This window comes from Plecotus auritus (assembly GCF_963455305.1).
Source record: "Plecotus auritus genome assembly, chromosome: X".
Taxonomy (NCBI): domain Eukaryota; kingdom Metazoa; phylum Chordata; class Mammalia; order Chiroptera; family Vespertilionidae; genus Plecotus; species Plecotus auritus.
The window spans coordinates 97,467,240-97,486,410 of NC_137784.1; the positions used below are offsets into that span (position 1 = coordinate 97,467,240).

The window sequence follows — 19,171 nt, forward strand, 5'->3', positions numbered from 1 at the left end:
ATTACCCTTTAGGTAACACACATAGGTAAACACTCGAGATTTGTTATGTAAAATGATAAAAGGGTCTCCTAAATTAGAGGATACTAGGTACTCAAAATTTCTTGCCTTCCATCTTTGATTCAAATGAGTGTTAAAAGGCCTTTGTTCTTGCTCCAGAAAGGGTCATGTTCAAAAGGTTGTCATCTAGACACCTGAGGGCCTTCAGAATGATCTCCTCTGTCTTCCTCTCTGTTTTATTTTTCTGGGTGGTCTGAATGGGCCTCTGGTCAGAATTTATGCTTCTCACTGATTAAGGTGGAAAGTTTTCAGCTGACTTCATCATCTAGGAAAAATAATAAAGGTGAGGAAGAAGAATATGGGCATTAAGAAACACCATTCTGTTTTATGAAACCGCTAGAGAATTTGCACTGAAGAATGAATTATTCATTCATCATTCATTTTGTAATATTTTATTGAGTCCAGGCACTGTTATAGGTCCTGAGAATACAGCAGTGGATGAGACATGGACCTTATCAGTCTAACAGAGACAGTAAATAAACAGATAGATGAATAATATATATGTGGATAGTGATCATTCTATGAAAAATATAAAATACAGTGGTACGATGAAGCCTCTCAGAGGTGGAAAGATTCAAGCAAAGACCTGAAAGAAATAAGGAGAGTGAAGAATGTGGATAGGTGGAGAAGAGGATTCCAGGCCAAGGGAACAGAAAATGCAAAAGCTTGAAGGAGCTTGCTTGGGGTGTTTGAGGAACAGCAGGTAAACCAGTGTAGCTGGAGTAGCATAATCTACACTAATAAAAGAGTAAGATGCAAATTGACCGTACCTTCATGACACCCACCAGCCAATCAGGAATGAGTATGCAAATTAACCCAACAAAGATGGAAGGTTAATTTGCATACACAGGCGCCAAGCGGCCGTGGGCGGGGTGGGACGCTTGCGTCACCATGGCGACGACACAGGCATTCCGCACCCCCCAGCTGCTCTGGGCCTCTGGGCAGTGTGGGAAGGCGCAAAGGTGGCTCTGGGCTGGAGCGAAGGCGGTGCCAGCAGCCAGGGGAAGAAAGGCCCATTCTTGCTCGAATCTTTGTGCATCGGGCCTCTAGTTAGAAATAAAGTCCAAGAGATTATTTGAGGCCAGATCATGTACATCATCCTAGGCTATGGTGAGTATTTTGAGTCTTATTTGAACCTCCATGGGAAGCCATTAGAAGGGTGTGGGCAAATTCTCTTTGTCTCTGTCACATGATTATGATTCTAGTTCCAAAACTGACTTGCCTGTGTGAATTTGAGCGAGTTCTCGGTCTTTTAGGTAAAATGTAGATAATGATTCTTATTCCCTACTGACATTAAAAGAATTAGTTATTGGCCGTAACCGGTTTGGCTCAGTGGATAGAGCGTCGGCCTGCAGACTGAAGGGTCCCAGGTTCGATTCCGGTCAAGGGCATGTACCTTGGTTGCGGGCACATCCCCAGTGGGGGGTGTGCAGGAGGCAGCTGATCGATGTTTCTCTCTCATCGATGTTTCTAACTCTCTATCCCTCTCTCTTCCTCTCTGTAAGAAATCAATAAAATATATAAAAAAAAAAAAAGAAAAAAAAAGAATTAGTTATTGGTTACAAAGGACTTGAGGCCTTCAGATGAAAGGTATGGTATAGAGTAATTGCCCCTGTGTAGTCATTATTTTAACAGCTGACTTCTTTTTGAAATGGAATAAAACAATGTAGACCTGTACCCAAAATAGCAACATCTTGGAAATTAAAAAAAATGTCAGGGAAGTCATTTTTCTGATTTTCCTTTTGGTTCCACATGAGAGATTTAGGCTACTCTTTTTTTTCTTTGAAAGTCACCTTAAAAGCTTCCCAGAAATTGAAATCTAACATATCATAGAATATTAGAAAGAGGAAAGATTTTACAGATCTGTTGAGGCAGAGTCTGATTTTGACAGAAATGACTTTTCCAAACTTCCTTACTCTGCAAACTGTGCTATTTACTTATTTTTATTTTATTGAATTTATTGAGGTGACATTGGTTAATAAAATTATACAGGTTTCATGCATACAATTCTGTAACATGTCATCTGTATATTGTATTGTGTGTTTACCATCCCAAGCCAAATCTCCTTTTATACCATTTATCCCCCTTTTACCCTCTTCTACTCCACCCCCAATTTCCTGTAGAAAATCATTTGGGGAGGGTCACCCCTAGCCTAGGAAGACTGCTGTGTTATTCATTCAGTTTCAATAAAATTATTTGTAGATCAGGAAAAAAATGATCGTACAGATTATGTAGTCTGATTCCATCATTTTACAAGTGAGGAAACTGAGAAAAGCAGAGTCTTGAGGACAGTTTCACTGCTGGCGAGCAGGAGTGCTGGTTGAAAATCAAGATCATATGACTTGCAGGCATCTGCTCTCTCCCCAGATTCATGAGCTACCTACCTCAGTGTCACATTTAGACATAATTACAATGTTACAGGAAGTGATTTACTGTAATTTCAGATCCCTTTCCATCTCTTTTGTAGTGATGTGCTTGGCTAATATTGGAAGTGGCGGCTGCCACAAAATGTCTTTGCTTGGTGAGGCAGCTGTGCATGAAAAAATTTTTATAGACTATAATTTGACTCTGTGCCACAACTGTTTGCTCTGTATTTTCCCTTCCTCTGCCCCTCTTTGTTGCTGGCTATGGACTCTGCAAGTGGATTCTATAGACTGTATCACTGAGTTTTAGATTTGATCATTGTTCAGATTCTAATCTGGTGTTAATTTTTTCATATTAATTTTTGCCTGGAAAACGTATTTTAATTTTTCTCAAATAGTTATTATAATAACTTTAGATAGTGGTGTTTTTTCATTTTAAATAAGCTCAGTATGTAATTTTAGGTTTTCTGATTCCATCATTTTAATAACAGATGTGGATGTTCCATTGTTGTGAAAATAAGCAAACACATATATATTTCTGTATATACTGGTATTTATATATTTCTGTATATATTTATCATGTTTATACTTGTGTATGAATCTAGATTTCTTTAATTATAGCTCCAGTAAACTTAACTGTAGGTGAATCAAATATGAAAATATATGTATACCAGGGGCCCAGTGCATGAATTTGTGCACCTTGAAAGGAACTGTGGGCCGCAAGGCTCTGGTGGGCACAGGGGCGGGTCTCAGCCCATCCTCTTCACCCCCACCCAGCTCCTCCCACTGTGGCTCCAAGTCCCCTCTCTGCCAGCAGCCCCACTCCCACTGCCACTGCTCCCACACATTGATGGCACCGGCCCCGCTCACATCCACTGATGGCGTGGAGTGATTGGGGCTGACAGCAGCAGCACTTGTGAGTGGGGCCGGTGCTGTCAGCAGGTGCGAGTGGCGGCTGCTGCCCTGATCACCCCTCAGGAGCAGGAGGAGGTGGAGAAGCCCTGAGGGGCGATTGGGGCCAGCAGCCGGTTGCACCGGGAGGGACCATGGCGCACAGGAGCAAAGAATTTTCAGTAACCACAAGAGGCTCTCCTTGATGACAGTGACTGGTGCCCTGCCTTGGTCTGGCACCCCTGCTCACCTGCTCCACCATCCCACCACAGCCAATGCCTGCTATGTTCCATGTGAGCCCTCTGGTGGTCAGCGCATGTCATAGTGACTGGTTGTTCATGTTCAGTTGTTCCGCCGTGCAGTCTATTTGCATATTAGGGTTTTATATATATAGATGCTACACACACACACACACACACACACACACACACACACACACATTTTCTACCCTTGTATACTAAGGCAGCAACATTTATTTGATTGGCATTGAAAAACAAAGTGATATTTTTCTTCTTGGACTCGTTTCTCTTGATATGACATAACCCACATGGCCACTCCCTGAAATAGAAGCTGTAGCATTTACCAGTCTAACCTGTTAGGTTGTTCCTCCCACTGGTATATTTTTGTCACTCATTGCAAAATCAATGATGTTTAAACAAGTCCAAGATAACTGCAAGCTTATTACATCTATTTACTGGTTTTCCTAAAAAGAAATGCCCCTTAACATGTTTCTATTTTTTGTTTACTCATGCTATGGAGAAATAAATTATGGATATTTCAGCTACTTTGCCGGAAGTGAAGTAGTTTTCAAGAACGATGTTGCCAAATAAAACTCTTCTCATAATTATAGTTTTTAAAATAGTCAGAGATCATAACTGGGTAATTGGATGGGTGATTGCAAATGGCAAGCTTAAATCTAAAAACGAACTCCTGCGAGTAACATAAGATGCATTGCAATGCATTTCCTCAATAATCACCAAAAATCTATTTCCTTGTCTCTCTTCCCATTCCCTGACATTATTTTAGACCCATCATTCTGGAGAATTTTACTATAAGAAATGCTTGACACACCTTGGAGTTTGTGGCTTATTGAAAGATTCATCAGAGAGTTCAGAATCCCCTATTCTCAATTCGTTCATTGGGTCCAAGACTCTTTTTAGGGGAGAGTAGAGAGGTAGCATGAATGTATCAGGCTTTTCCTTTTCCCCAATTCCTGTGGCTTTTGCTATGAGTTGTAGTAACAGACTACTTCTTAACTGTTGTGAATCCTTAATTGCAAACGAATGGCACAATCCCATTGGGCCTTTTGATTAAAATCTCAGCATTCAGAGCACTCAACAATGGTAAGTAACTAATGACTCAGTGAGTGCATTATAAGCTGCACTTTCACAAGTGGGGACACTGGAACAGCATAGGTGAGTGCAATAAGATGTGCGGGTGAGAGATAAATAAATGATAGAGGGGTGTGTTTGTGTGTATATATATTATGTTTATATTTGGATTTATGATGATATGATGGAAATTATAAGAATCCAGTCATGGTTTGCAATAATTTAATTTGGGAAATGGATGCTATAATGAAATGGACACTAATTCAGATACAAAAATACTTTATAAACTTTAAAGTGTTAAAACCTCTAGATATTTGATTAACCGAGTAAATCACTTGACTTCAAATTCTCCATCTTAAAAAAATAAAGATAATTATAATTCCTAACACTTCTCAGAGTTTTCTGAAGGTTGTCCACATATAATGCCTGTGGCAAGTTTTTCAAGGTTTTTAGTTCAAAGAAATTGTTCAGATGCAGTGTATATGTAACAAATGTATCATTGCTGTTCCTTCCTCCATAGGTATTCAAGAGACGGTATTTTTACTTAACTCAACTTCCTGATGGTTCATATATTCTCAATTCCTATAAAGATGAAAAAAATTCAAAAGAACCTAAAACTTGCATCTACTTGGATGCCTGCATTGACGTTGTTCAGGTAGGGCTCTAGAGGTAATCTTTCTTCTCTTTCTCGAAAACGGTTATTGATCAACTCTTTTTAAAAATATATACACTGAGTGGCCAGATTATTATGATCTCTGAACGCATAACAATCTGGCCACTCAGTGTATATCCTATATAATAAAAGGCTAATTTGCAAATTGTCCCCTCGACCAGGAGTTCGACCCACAGGCAGGCTGGCCAACCGCCCATGTCCCCTTCCCCTGGCGGCCAGGCTGGCCGGACCCCACCCATGCACGAATTCATGCACCAGGCCTCTAATACACACACACACACACACACACACACACACACACACACACACACACTGAGTGGCCACATTATTATGTGTTCAGAGATCATAATAATCTGGCCACTCAGTGTAGATTTTTCTTGGTTTCAGAGAGGAGTAGAGCGGGAGAGAGAGAAAAAAAACATCAATGATGAGAGAGAATCACTGATGGGCTGCCTCCTGCATGTCCCACACTGGGGATGGAGCCTGCAACCTGGGCATATGCCCTGACCAGGAATCAAACCATGACCTTCATAAGTGGAAGCTCAACCATCGAGCCATGCCAGCCAGGCTGATCAACTCTTAAGAACCTCGGCATTTTTCTCTGTTGGTTAATGGCATCTCATCCGCCAAAATGTTTATATTAGACAACTCAGAATCCTCTGCAGTTGGCCCACTCTTGCTCTATGCTAGTATTCAGGTGTTTACCCAGTCCTTTGAAGTCTGGCTTCCAAGGACCTATTGAATCTCTTACCATTTTCCCATTCTCACTGCGCTTCTTCTGGTTCTCCATTTTCTCCTCTCTTGCCTAGAATCTTACCTTCTTGCCTTCTGAATTGTTGTCCTGCTCCAATTTATCTTCCTAAGATATAGATGGGGTCCTTCACTTGTCTACCCAAAACCTTGTGGCTCTTGATTTATTGTCTTGCATAGTGAGATCTAAAGGTCTTACCATGGCATTGCAGGCCCATAGTGACTGGCCCTTACCCTGCTTTCTAACCTCATCCCCCTGCATTCCCTTATACATTCTGTGCTCTAATCATACTAGGCTAAGCCCTCCACGGAGCTTCACATGTATATCCCTTTCTTCATTTATTTCTCTGCTTGACATATACTTTTCCCTTCTGTTCCTGTTTGAACCTTATCTTTAAGACTCAGCTCAAATAGCACTTCTGCCATGAAATGTTTCCTGTTTCATTCCTTACCCTTATGCCCACCAAGTGGAATTAAGCTCCACCTCCCCTGTATGACCACTTGGCATTTTTCTCTATTATACTCTAATCTGTGAATCATACTCTAACTTGTGGATAGTTCTGCACATTCATTTTTAGACTTTAAGGGACCATGTCATATTAATGTCTGTGTCCTCTATAATAATTAGCGGTGTTTTGCACACAGCAGCAGTGGCTTAACAAATGTTTACTGATTTGAATTACTGAGGGGGCATGAACAAAGACTGGGTGAGAAACAGGGCACAGAGATGATCTAAATAAGAAGTCAATTCACCAAGATAGGAGCCATTACAACAGAGCCAAGGTGGCATGGTCGACCAGAAGTGGCACAGGGCTGATTAGGAGGCATGAGATGTGAGTTCAATACCCCTAACCTACCTGAATTTTAATTTTCAAAACTAAAGTGTCTGTTTTCTGATCAAATGAGATTATTATAAGGATCAAATGAAAAACAACTTGTAAGAATATGAAAATCTATGTGACTAGAAGGTGATATATATAGTGTGTCCCAAAAAATATATACACACTTTAATAGCTGATAGCTCAATTTTGAAAATGAAATATATTTTAATAAACTGACTTTATAATTATTCAGTGTGTGTACCTTTTGGGGGGACACTATATATATATAATATCTTACTAGAAAAAAGAGGACACACACAAATTACAAAAATTCTTTATTAGTTCTAGTCTGGATTGACCATTTGTTCCTAGGCTCTGCTTTCCTTATCTATTTATAATCCCCCTTCCAAATATTTTCACATATATAAATCTTTATGACTTGCTACAGCATTTTGATGTCATCCTTTACTATACTTTGAAGATGACAAAGAGGACATTTCTTGGTTCTTTCTTGAGTAATGACTATGCAGTGGAAAATTATTGATTCATGAACCTTTCTTAAAACTAGCACTGTGTTATTTGGGAGAGGGAGTGTGTCATTTCTTTGGTCGTGACAGAGAAGGTGGTAATATAAAAGAATGTGTCATCATGTTTGAAGAAAGGAGGTGGATTTTATTTGCCTTGTGTGCTAGTATTCAGCATTGGCCATTTCTGTATTGTCCTTTGCAATACATCTAGAGAACCACAATTTAATGTGAATCAAGTAAAGTTTTCTTTTGTGCATATTATGTGTGGTAAAATGAATTAGGTATTGATATTGCATTTTACGTTATGATATAAAGCAAGTGCCAGATTTATTTCAGGCCACATTTAAGCTTGTTTTTAAGGGCCAATTCTGAAAAATCTATAAATACGCAAGGAAAACTTTGAGCAGAGGGGAAATTATAGAACATTTGGTTACTTTTATGTGGCAGTATAATTATCTAAATGTGATGGATGTCAAAAGGCCTTAAAAGATAATAGTCACTCAACAAGTAGTATTTTATACCCACTTTGTGCATATACCACTGAGCTCAGTACTGAGGGAACAAAAAAGAGATGTTTGACATGGACATTCATTCATCATCTAATTGAAAGAAGCATTCTATATTATAAAAGGCCTGTTGCCGTAATGACCAAACGACTGGTCACCCAGAGGTGCATTGATGGATCTTGCAGTGCGGCGGGTCTGCGGTCATGCACGATTTCATGCACTGGGCCTCTAGTTCTTTCATAAAAGTATTAGTATATCTATATGCTGTTCTGAGGTAGAAATAAACCAACGAAATCTAATATGAAAAGAGCAACTAAACTAACTTAACAATGCATTCTTTTTTCTTCTAGTGCCCCAAAATGCGCCGTCATGCTTTTGAACTCAAGATGTTAGATAAGTACAGCCATTATCTGGCCGCTGAAACTGAACAGGAGATGGAAGAATGGTTGATAACTTTGAAAAAGATTATCCAGATCAATACTGACAGTTTAGTGCAAGAGAAAAAGGAGACAGTAGAAACAGCACAAGGTCAGAATTTTTAAATGATTCGTTATTGAGGTAAAGCCCTTGTCTTTAATCCATGGAAATGTCTGTTGTGTAGGGTGAATATAGAACTCTTAATCTTAAAGGTTGATCTGCTTCTTCATTAAAAGTGACTATGAAGGTTGATAGATTTGTTTTCCAGAGTTGATAGTGTATAGACTCTAACACATGAAATATAACCAGACTAAAATGGATAGGAAATTCATGGCAGATTTCCAAAAGCCCATTAAAGTTTCCCCTATGCTTTCATAATCAAAATTCTTTGCAATAAATCTAGTAGGTAAGGATGGAGTGGGAGAAGAGATAGGATATTCCTCATAGGTTATTAGTAATGGTCTGCATGATTTGGAACATATGCTTTTAATGAATTTACAGATGATGAAACTAGCAGCCAAGGCAAAGCCGAGAGCATCACGGCCAGTTTGGAAAGGAGCATGCATCCGGAACTGATGAAGGTACATCTTTCTTATGGCAACTTGCCTTCAGCTGAGGCAATGCAGGATTAGCTATTAAAATTTTAATGCTGGATTCCACTTGGCAATGTCATTTTCTAAGTTAAAAACCACAGCAAATTAGTACAACAGGTAGAGATTTTAGAAGGAAAGTTACACTCCTAAAGTTGGACTTACGAAGTGCCAACTAACAGTTTGGAAAAAATGTTTTTCTAGATACCAGGAAGTTCTTTAAGATTGTTATGTCTTTATTAATTTTATTTGCTACTTCATATTCTGTTCAATTACAGCCATCCCTCAGTATCCTCAGAGAACTGGTTATAAGACCCCGGGGGATACCAAAATTTGAGGATGCTCAAGTCCCTTATAGAACAATGCATAATACTTGCATATAGTTTATATAAATCCTCTTGTGTACTTTAAGTCATCTATAGATTATTAATTTATAATACCTATTACAATGTAAATGCTATGTAAATAGCTGTTATACTGTATTGTTTAGGGAATAATGACCAGGAAACAAATCTGTATATGTTCAGTACAGAGGCAACCATCTTAGGACTAATTACATACTACGCCTCAGCAACAGTGTAACATTTAAAATATTTTTGATCTGTGGTTGGTTGAATTCATGAATGTAGAACCCATGGACATGGAAGGCCGACTGTACACAATGTCATTCATAAAATAAATATTCTTTTTTCAAGGGGCTGTTGATGCAGATTGAACATGATATTCAATCTAATGATTTATATATGTTAATTTCATATGCAAATCATATAGTTTCTATATGTAAATACATATGTATATAAATAATTTCATCAGATAAAGATTTTGGTGAACATATATCATTTGTGTTAATTGCTCCTTGGAGTTTGAAATGAGCTAATTTTCAAAGCACAGAGGTGGTTATCACACTTATTTTAGTAGGGTGAGATATTTTACTCTGTGGAGTCTATACTATAATAGATCTATTTATTTGAAACCTTGTCAAACCCATTTATTTTCACTTTAGTCCTCTTCCTGGAATAAGTTACACAATTTTAGAAGTAACTTTTTATATTTTACAATTATCCTTCTCTTAAGCTTCAAAGCTATTTTCCAAAAATTAGGAACATACTCATGATCCCCTGATCTAGGCTTTCTATGATTTTATAGATTTTAATGTATCCCCTCTGACTCTTTGTCATTTCAGACTGTACAGCCCATTATGTTTCTCCTAAGGTGACAATCAGAATTGTATATAATAGTCTATGGCTAACACCATGGATATGTAAAAGTGTTTTCTGTCTTGTTTATTTCTTTTCTGCATCCAAATTCTCTCGGATTCCTTTTTGTACTACTATGGGTTGAATAATATTTTTTTAAAATATATTTTTATTGATTTCAGAGAGGAATGGAGAGGGAGAGAGAGATAGAAACATCAATGATGAGAGAGAATCATTGATCGGCTGCCTCCTGCACACCCCCTACTGGGGATTGAACCCGCAACCTGGGCATGTGTCCTTGACTGGAATTGAACCCGGGACATTTCAGTCTGCAGGCCAACGCTTTATCTATTGAGCCAAACTGGCTAGGACTGAATAATATTCTTGATGTTATGAGAGGAACATAGAGTCTAAGAACTTGATCTATAGCTTATTGTGGGTCATAGTCACAGCGACTCTCCTCCAAGCAAGCATTCTTTATCCATCCTAAGTACATGGAAATGGAGAATGGTATATTTTTGAAGCTGTGCCAGATTGCTAGTTTCACAGAAACTATATATTTAAATGGTATTTAATACCGTTTTGAAGGAAATAAAGTAATGTTTAATATGTGTGCATATATGTAAATATATGTTTTAAAATTTTTAGTATGGAAGAGAAACAGAGCAGCTAAACAAACTCAGTAGAGGGGATGGAAGACAGAACCTCTTTTCTTTTGATTCGGAAGTTCAGGTAATATATTTCTCTAAATAATCCTACAATTGTTGCTTATTTGGAAAAAACAACACGTTTAAAATGTTGAAATCGCTGATTTTTGCACCCCTGGGAAATGTTGATTGCTTTATATTTGTTTTGTTATCTTTGAACAGGTAGCTTAACAACTAACTTTACTCAAGAGGACTGTCACATACGCAAATAGTTTGGGACTGAATATACATGGTTTTCTTTTTTCAATTCTCTATTTTCTTTTTACTTCATCTTATGCCTCAAAATGGATAAGTTAAATAATTCTTAAAGATGGTATTAGAGCTCTTGTAACCTATTAGATACAATTGTGGTCTAGTAATAGTGTGTATCTGCAGTATGAAGAACACCAGGTCATATGAGACAGGTGATTTATTTTCCAGTTTTGACGTAGGCCTGGAAAACGGGGTAATTTTCACATCTAGCTCACTCTAAATCGAAAGTGGTGCAAGGAAGTGCAAGTTTATGTGCATGTGGATTTTAACCTTTTCCATGAGAGTTAGGTACTTTTTGAACTAAGAGATATGCAGTTAATATTTAATTTCATGATATTTTCTTTTTTAAGTATATTTTTATTAAATGCAGAAAGGAAGGAAGATGGGGGGAGAGATAGAAACATCAATGATGAGAGAGAATCACTGATTGGCTGCCTCCTGCACGCCCCACACTGGGGATTGAGCCAGCTCCCGGGGCTTGTGCCCTGACCGGGAATCGAACCATGACCTCCTGGTTCATAGGTTGACACTCAACCACTGAACCACACTGGCTGGGCTAATTTCATGATATTTTCTAATTAAATTGCTAATTTGTTTAAATACAAAATTTCTACAGCATTTAAGCATTATATGTATTTTTCATAATGAAAATACATTTTATGAGAAAATGAAATTATTTGAGGGGAGATTAATTTTTTTCTTTTTAGTTTTTCCACATGTGATTTATAATTCAAATCTTTGGGGTGTTTTGGAAATAGAAAAATATGCAGTATATAAGCATTACAGTTTTACTTAGTGAAAATATAAAATAATTTTGTGAAGACTGATTTGGTGTTTTCTTTTTGCTTCATACAGCTTTCTAATTACAATATTTTTTTTCAGTTTGAAAAGGAAAAATTATATAGTCTGTAAATAATGCAGAATTTTTTTCCAAATAATTTTATTTTCTCATGTGGTATTTTATTTGGGGAAAATTTGTTTTAAATGTTTCAACCCCCCCCCCCATCATTATTACATTGTGTAAGTTATATGATTTTTAAAAAGTATAGCAGGCCTCAGGAATTCATTCAGAAATTTCCTTGTTCCAAACATATCTGAGGCTTTGATCCCCCTCCCCCCTCTGCAAGCACCATGATTGGGCTTTAATTGGACATGTCAGCTCCTTTCATTGTATACAAAGAAGCCAATTGACTGTGGTTGAAACTCAATTCAGTATCTGTAAAAAATGAATGTGGTGTAGTGTTTTTGTGGTCATGGAACTAAACTGATTTTATGTTTGAATTGCTTATCAGTGAACTACAAGTGAGAGGAAAATTCACAGTTGTGATGAAACTTTAAGGACAAAAGATTGCATTTAGTGTTGATTATGGAAGGCAGGCTCACTACAGAGAAATCCATGTGGTCTGTGTTGAGTACCTTTACTAGGCGAAGTGCCATCCTATAACATCAGCCTTCTCTTTTGGCCACAGTTCAGTGTTTACAGATACGCTTTCTATCATGGACTTACAGAATAAAGCAACGCTGACCCACTGAAGTGAATGGCTCCAACTTTGAACTACTGGGGAAGGTCATATGTCCCACTATTTGCACTCACAGACCTGAGAAGGGAAAGGATTTGGGGGCTGGGGTTTAGTGATTTAGTCCAGTTTCTCCTCACATTCCACTGTCTGAGATAGAAAGGAGAGCAGATAAATGGGTGGAAATTAGAATTGATCTCCATGGCAATGACTTGCCTCCTCTTGCTCCACAGATAGATAAGTGTTCAAGGGGGAGCTGTCTAAGCCCACACATTTGTATTCTTTTTGTAGATAAATAGACTCGGGGGTGGGGTGCGGAGAGATTGTACTTTCAGGTATGCATATTATATTTTAGGTTTTTTTAAGGAGGATTTTATCACTGATACACACTGGATCAGAATGGCTACAATTATCCAAGATTCTTCAGGCACAATACCTGTTTTAGCTTGAATTACTTAAGCAATTGAGAAAAATTCTTGTGTTTCTTGGCTTGAGTTTTCCATATTGGCAGTATTTTCTGCCTAGATTCACCCAATCATTTCCCGCCTACCATGTCTCTTGTCTTAATTGAAAGTATAGTAAGTTGTCCCACAATCTATACTTTTCCTCCCACTTGTGAACAGAATGTAAGTCTGTTTAGACATTCATAATGAGCAGACAGACTTAGATTGCCTGAGCTTTGTGAGCTGAGAAGGAGGTTCTATGAGTGTGTTTGGGGAGGGACAGATTCCTCCCCTGCTCAGAGAAATTCCTTGACTCTCAATATCTTTGCTTGAAACTTTTAAAAAATTATAATATCAAAAATTAAATATATGTATATCTCTGTGTCAGCCAGGGTACATCCCCCAGCTCTGTTAGAAGCTAAGCTCAGTGTTTATCAGTTTCCTAAGCAGATGCCTCTCCCTCTGTTTATCTTTTAAACCAGGGGTAGGGAACCTTTTTTCTGCCAAGGGCCATTTGGATATTTATAACATCATTCTAGGGTCATACAAAATTATCAATTTAAAAATTAGCCTGCTATGTTTGGTCAAACACTTAATTAAATCACCTCTAATGCTTTGGCTAGGGCCAGACCAAATGGTTTTATGGGCCTTACATGGCCCTGCGGGATGTTCACCACCCCTGATTTAAAGGGCGGTGGTTACTAGGGTTCCAGCTTTGTCCTCCTTCTCAACCTGGTTGCCACTGACTCCCAAATCCAGATCTCCAACCCAGACCTCTCCTGTTTTTCCAATCACTTACATCACCTCAAACTCAACACATCCCAAACTGAACTCATCTGTACTCATTCTCCCCCACCTTTATATAACAGTTAAGTTCATAACATCACAGTCTATTAAATCTTCCAAGGTAGAGACCATTGTGTAATTCTTGATTCCTCCCATGTCCATTCATGTCAGTTTTGCCTCCTGTACAGCTCATAAAAGAACCAAAACTCCTACTGTTCTCAAACATATATTTTGTGGAGAAGACAAACAATGAACACCTGAGTAAATATTTAAAAAATATTGTTGGAAAACTAAATCAAGGAAAGGGAGAGTAGACTCTCAGAGTATGTGCAGTTTTTATAGAGAGTTAAGGGAGATCTCTGGAAATGTCAGTTGAATGAAATGAAGGGAGTAAGCCATGTGTCTGTCTGGGGAAAGAGGGTTCCTGACAGAATAGCAAGTGCAAAGGTCCTGAGGTGGGAGTATACTTGTGCTAGTGAAACAACTAAGGATGCCAGTGTGACCGGAACAGAGAGGGTAGGGGGAAAGGCAAGGGTGGTAGGCAATCAGGTCAGAGTTGTGGGGGGAGGTAGGAAGTCATGATGTATAGGGCTTTGTAGGTCAGGGTACACTTGTGACTTTTTCTTTGTCTTAGATCAGAGTCTACAGTCTCATTTCCCTCCAAAATTTATTTAATGGTGTTTAAACCTTAGTCAAAGAGATCTACAAAGGCTGTTGAATGAAAAAATAAAAAGGGGTCAAATGAAGAATGGACAGAGAACTGTTGGATACTGCAATTTTTACTCATGCATCTATACTAATATGAATCCGATTTTCTTTTGGAAATAATTCATATTATCTATTTTGTAGAGATTGGACTTTTCAGGAATTGAGCCTGATATAAAGCCATTTGAAGAAAAGTGCAATAAACGTTTCCTGGTAAATTGCCATGATTTAACTTTTAACATCTTGGGTCAAGTTGGAGACAATGTAAAAGGACCACCCACAAATGTATGTATGACTTTTCCTTCTACTTCCCCTAAACCAGTGCATTAAGAAAACATCTTAATTTTTTATAACTGAGAACTAATTTACTGGGTGAAAATTTTATTGCTACATGTTTTGATACATTTGGCATGGAAGAATTTTATATATTATGTCTTTCTTTTGCCAAAATGTGAATATGTCTTCATCTTGAAAGATTTGTGAAAGTTTTACCTATTCAAAAAGCAGATAGAATAGGCTCCTGACATTCAAGAGAGACATATCCCCAGAACTTGGGAAACCCTCAAATTTGTGAATTCTACTACAGAATATGACTTCTGTGAAATTGGCTCATAGCCATGAGTAATGAACATGAAAGCCATGCAGGGGTCCAGATGCTGTGCAGTCAGCCTCACTCACTGTTCTCAGAGTGAATTAATTTTGTTCTGCACAGAAAATTCTAATTATTAGCTATTACGGATCATTTGAGTTGCTCAGAAATTTTTGAAACTATAAATGTAAAATTTCCAGAGTCTGAATTTTATGTTCATCTTGATTTTTTTATTCTAGTTTTGTCTTTGAAAAATATCCACAATGACTTATTCTTTCTTACAATGTAGCTGAAACTCACTAGCAGACTTTCTGTGCGTAAAGGGTTAATCTTTTTGCCATCTGGCATGAAATTTCTCTTTGTGACCAGCTTTCAAATGCCATCTGTAGAGAGGAATCATGTTTTCCAAAACTGCTGATGGGGCAACAAAGCTTTTGTCAAGTAATGTGATGTTGACTGTTATTAGCTCCTATGAAATGTAAATCCAGTAAGCTGTAACATAACAAAAGGGATGATTTATTTCGATTCTATAATATTGGCATTATTTTGGGGCAAATTCAATGAACCTATAGAAAATTAAATTTTATTTGTAGGACAATTGGTGTGCTTTAAATTTGGCTTCTGATTTCTACTCATCAATTAAAAAATTATAACTTGTGAAATTATTTATAACTGACAAAAGTTAAAATTTGTAGGCCTATTATTTAGAATGTTCTTTCTTATGTGCAAATGAGCTTTAATGCAATTTTAGCTAAATGCTGAACTCAGAAAGAAAGTATAATCACAGAAATTTGAGGAATAAAAAGTTATTTTGTAATTTGTGTCCCTTCACTCACTCCACCTAAAAAAGCCGTCTTAGTTTAAAAATGTAATTGTCTTCATTCCCAGGTTGAACCCTTTTTTATCAATCTTGCCTTATTTGATGTGAGGAACAATTGTAAGATTTCAGCTGACTTCCACATAGATCTGAATCCCCCTTCTGTTCGTGAAATGCTGTGGGGCACTTCAACCCAACTAGCCAGTGATGGAAATGCAAAAAGCTCTTCACCAGAGTCTTTCATTCATGGAATTGCTGAGTCTCAGTTACGCTATGTAAAGCAGGTAAACAATGATCTTTTAGAATAAGAAACAGAAACACCCTTGGGTTATTTCATGTTTAAGGCCAATGTTATCATGAGCTTTTATCTCTTGTAAGGTCTGTGTATAGGTGTTTTTCTAGTGACTGAAATTGGAGAGAAAAAAGCCAGAAAATAAATATGCTAGTAATACACTTGCGAAGTAACATTTTAATTGGGATCATGACGTGAGTCTCAAAAGTGTTTTGTGACATGGACTTAAGATCACATAGACACACATACAAACACAGAGACATACATACATGCATGCACGCACACATGTATACCCATGTGCATACTTCTGAGCAAGGCAATAGGTGCCTGGGAGGCTTGTTTCTTTGAAGAAACAGTGACCTTACATTGACCTCCCATCTCTAATTCCTATTTCCATTATGAGTATGTAGTTTTAATGGAGCATAAAGGCTCTTTATACAAGGAGTTCTGGTTGAAAAGCAATGGGAGGGAACTGCTGTGTTACAGCTGTAATGCTGCTCTCTTCTGTCCTGTCTATGCAAAGAATCTCCTTTAGAAAGAGTCGAACAGTTCCCTGGCATTTTGACCTCTGACCAGAGTGGCAGCTATAAGAGGTTAGGCAGAGCAGAACTGATTGCCTTCTAGACTTTTGCAACTGAAAGGAAACTATATAGTGAGGCAAAGAATTAGAGTAGGAAGAACAAAGCAGCTCACATTGTAAGGAGATTTATTTTTCCCAAAATAAAAATGTTCTTATTTTCTGATTATAAAGATAAACACATTATCATATAGAAAATTCAAACAATACAAAAAGTATAAAGAAGAAAGTAAAAATCACCAACCATAGATGGTAGTTATTAACATTTTGGCAAACATTTTTCTAGACAGCTCTATTGTGTGTATATGTAAACACATACAGTTTGTATAAGACTATACATGTTGTGTATCATATTCATGCTGTTTTATACCTACTGTATTCATTTAACATGGTTATCATTCTTTATCAACATTTCTAGATAGTCACATTCTTAAAGGCTAATATGGTAGACTGCTAAATGGCAGGGGAAGAATTTACATGTGATGTTACTACCCTCTTTGGGCTACAGATCTTTGGTAGCTTTTCCTTGCATTGTCCATTGTCCCTTGTTCCCTTACGGCCCCTTCGTTTGTTACTCAGACTATAGCTGTCTCATATGTGTACATTCCACAAAATGGCCTATGCTTCTAAAAGAGAGATTGAGCAGGTTCAGTGGGATAAATATTTGAGAATTTGCTATTGAATTGTATGTTTAAAATTTCCCACATGATATCAAATAAGTCCTTTTAAGCCAACGATGTGTTTACTGTATTACTTCAATGTACTTAGTTGTATGTTCAATGTGAGAAGTTTAAATTGTGCTTCCAGGTGTCATCCCACTTGTAATCTAAGTCAGGAAGAAAACCAGCATGTTCTGAATATCTCCTGTGTGCCAGAATTTTCCACTGGTGTCTCATGGAATCATCATACTCTCCTGAAATAGTATAATTATTGCTGTTTTGCAGATGAGGGAACTGCAGTTCAGGGAGGTTAAGTAAGCTGCCCACCATTAGAGAGCCAGTAGTGTTATCAGCAGGATTTGAACCTAGGCCTGTTTGAAAGACCTCAACAATGTTAGGCAGGATGCAATTAAGTGCTGAAGTATATAGCATAATGGTAGTAGAAGAGTTTAGAATGTGAGGAGGGGTCAGTGGTCAGGAGTTCACTTAGAAGACTCCACAGAAGATGTGGGGCTTGAGAGAGGCCTCAAAGAAATAGATGAGAGCTGGGCAGGTGAGAATGATGGGCAGTGGCCTCAAAGGGCTTTATCATTTTGAACCCTCTTTCAAATCAGCTGAAGACACCAGGAAATGGTTATTTACTTCAAAGAGTTGAACATTTTATTTGGAAGAAGTCTTTTTCTTAACTTCTTCCCATTTAGGACGAGGAAACAGTACTATGTAAGATAGACTTAGTGTTAGCAGATCTCAGCTCAACCACTTTCCAGCAATAACAACAATTCAAGCACTTATTATTGCTGATCTATTCTCTAGGTATTTATCTGTATGAAGTCATTTAATTCTCACAACACCCCAGTAAAGTAGCTAGATACTATTACTATCCCCATTTTGCAAATGAAGAAACTGAGCACAGAACAGTCAAGTGGCTTGCCCAAGGTCACAGAGCTAATGAGGAATAGGACGTGAACCTAGGTGTAGCAGGCTCCCTAAAAAGCCCATGTTTTTACCCCTATTCTGTACTGCTCTCATGTCACCCTAGAGAGAGGAAAGCAGCCCAGTTCTCCAGCACTCCCAGGAAGGGCCGATAGCAGACCATTCCCTTCCAGCAAAGCTATTCAAGTAGCAGCATTATCTATAGGGACAGGGGGCTTCCAGGGTTTGGTGGATGTTGGGTGTTTTGGAACCATTCTAGGCTCTCCTCACCTGCTCCTTAGAGTCTTGCTCCCCAGTGGCTTTCTGAGGAGCCACGGGGTGACCACAGGAAATGGAGGAAGTTAGCTCCACCCAGTAGTTTTGCTTCCCTGACACCAAACAGCTACTGTGAGCATTCACTTTACTCTTAGCCTCCTGGCAGTTTCTTCCCAGATAACCTGGTAGAGCTCACTGTTCCATGTCCCCCAAGGTTGAGTTGGCTGTGGGGGGGAGCTGCTGACTCTTGGGAGTTGCCTCCCTGTGGCTCTAGGCTCCCTACTGGAAGGTATCAGTTGTTGGATTGGTGAAAGGGTACAGAACTACTCCCCCACCCCACCACTGCATGTCTTGCCATGCCTTAGGGGGCTATGTAAGTGCTGGGGACTGGGGGACCTGCCTTATTCTTTTGAGGGGAGGAACATTGAAATGAGTAACATTCACCCTGTGCTGGGGCGGGGGAGGTGTGCAGTCTATACCTCCTTAGTGGGAAAGGAGAGCTGGACCAGAGGCCTTG

The 19,171-nt window shown here is 38.4% G+C and overlaps 1 protein-coding gene across 1 annotated transcript in view; it reads left to right on the top strand.

Moving 5' to 3' along the window:
- The window catches only part of DOCK11 (dedicator of cytokinesis 11), a 199,379-nt gene that overhangs the window by 61,621 nt on the left and 118,587 nt on the right, over positions 1 to 19,171 (top strand). The window contains exons 7-12 of the mRNA XM_080653538.1: positions 5,163 to 5,297; positions 8,270 to 8,447; positions 8,838 to 8,917; positions 10,771 to 10,854; positions 14,677 to 14,817; positions 16,010 to 16,222. Of these exons, the coding sequence (XP_080509664.1) occupies positions 5,163 to 5,297; positions 8,270 to 8,447; positions 8,838 to 8,917; positions 10,771 to 10,854; positions 14,677 to 14,817; positions 16,010 to 16,222 (831 nt within the window). The remainder of the gene's footprint in view (positions 1 to 5,162; positions 5,298 to 8,269; positions 8,448 to 8,837; positions 8,918 to 10,770; positions 10,855 to 14,676; positions 14,818 to 16,009; positions 16,223 to 19,171) is intronic.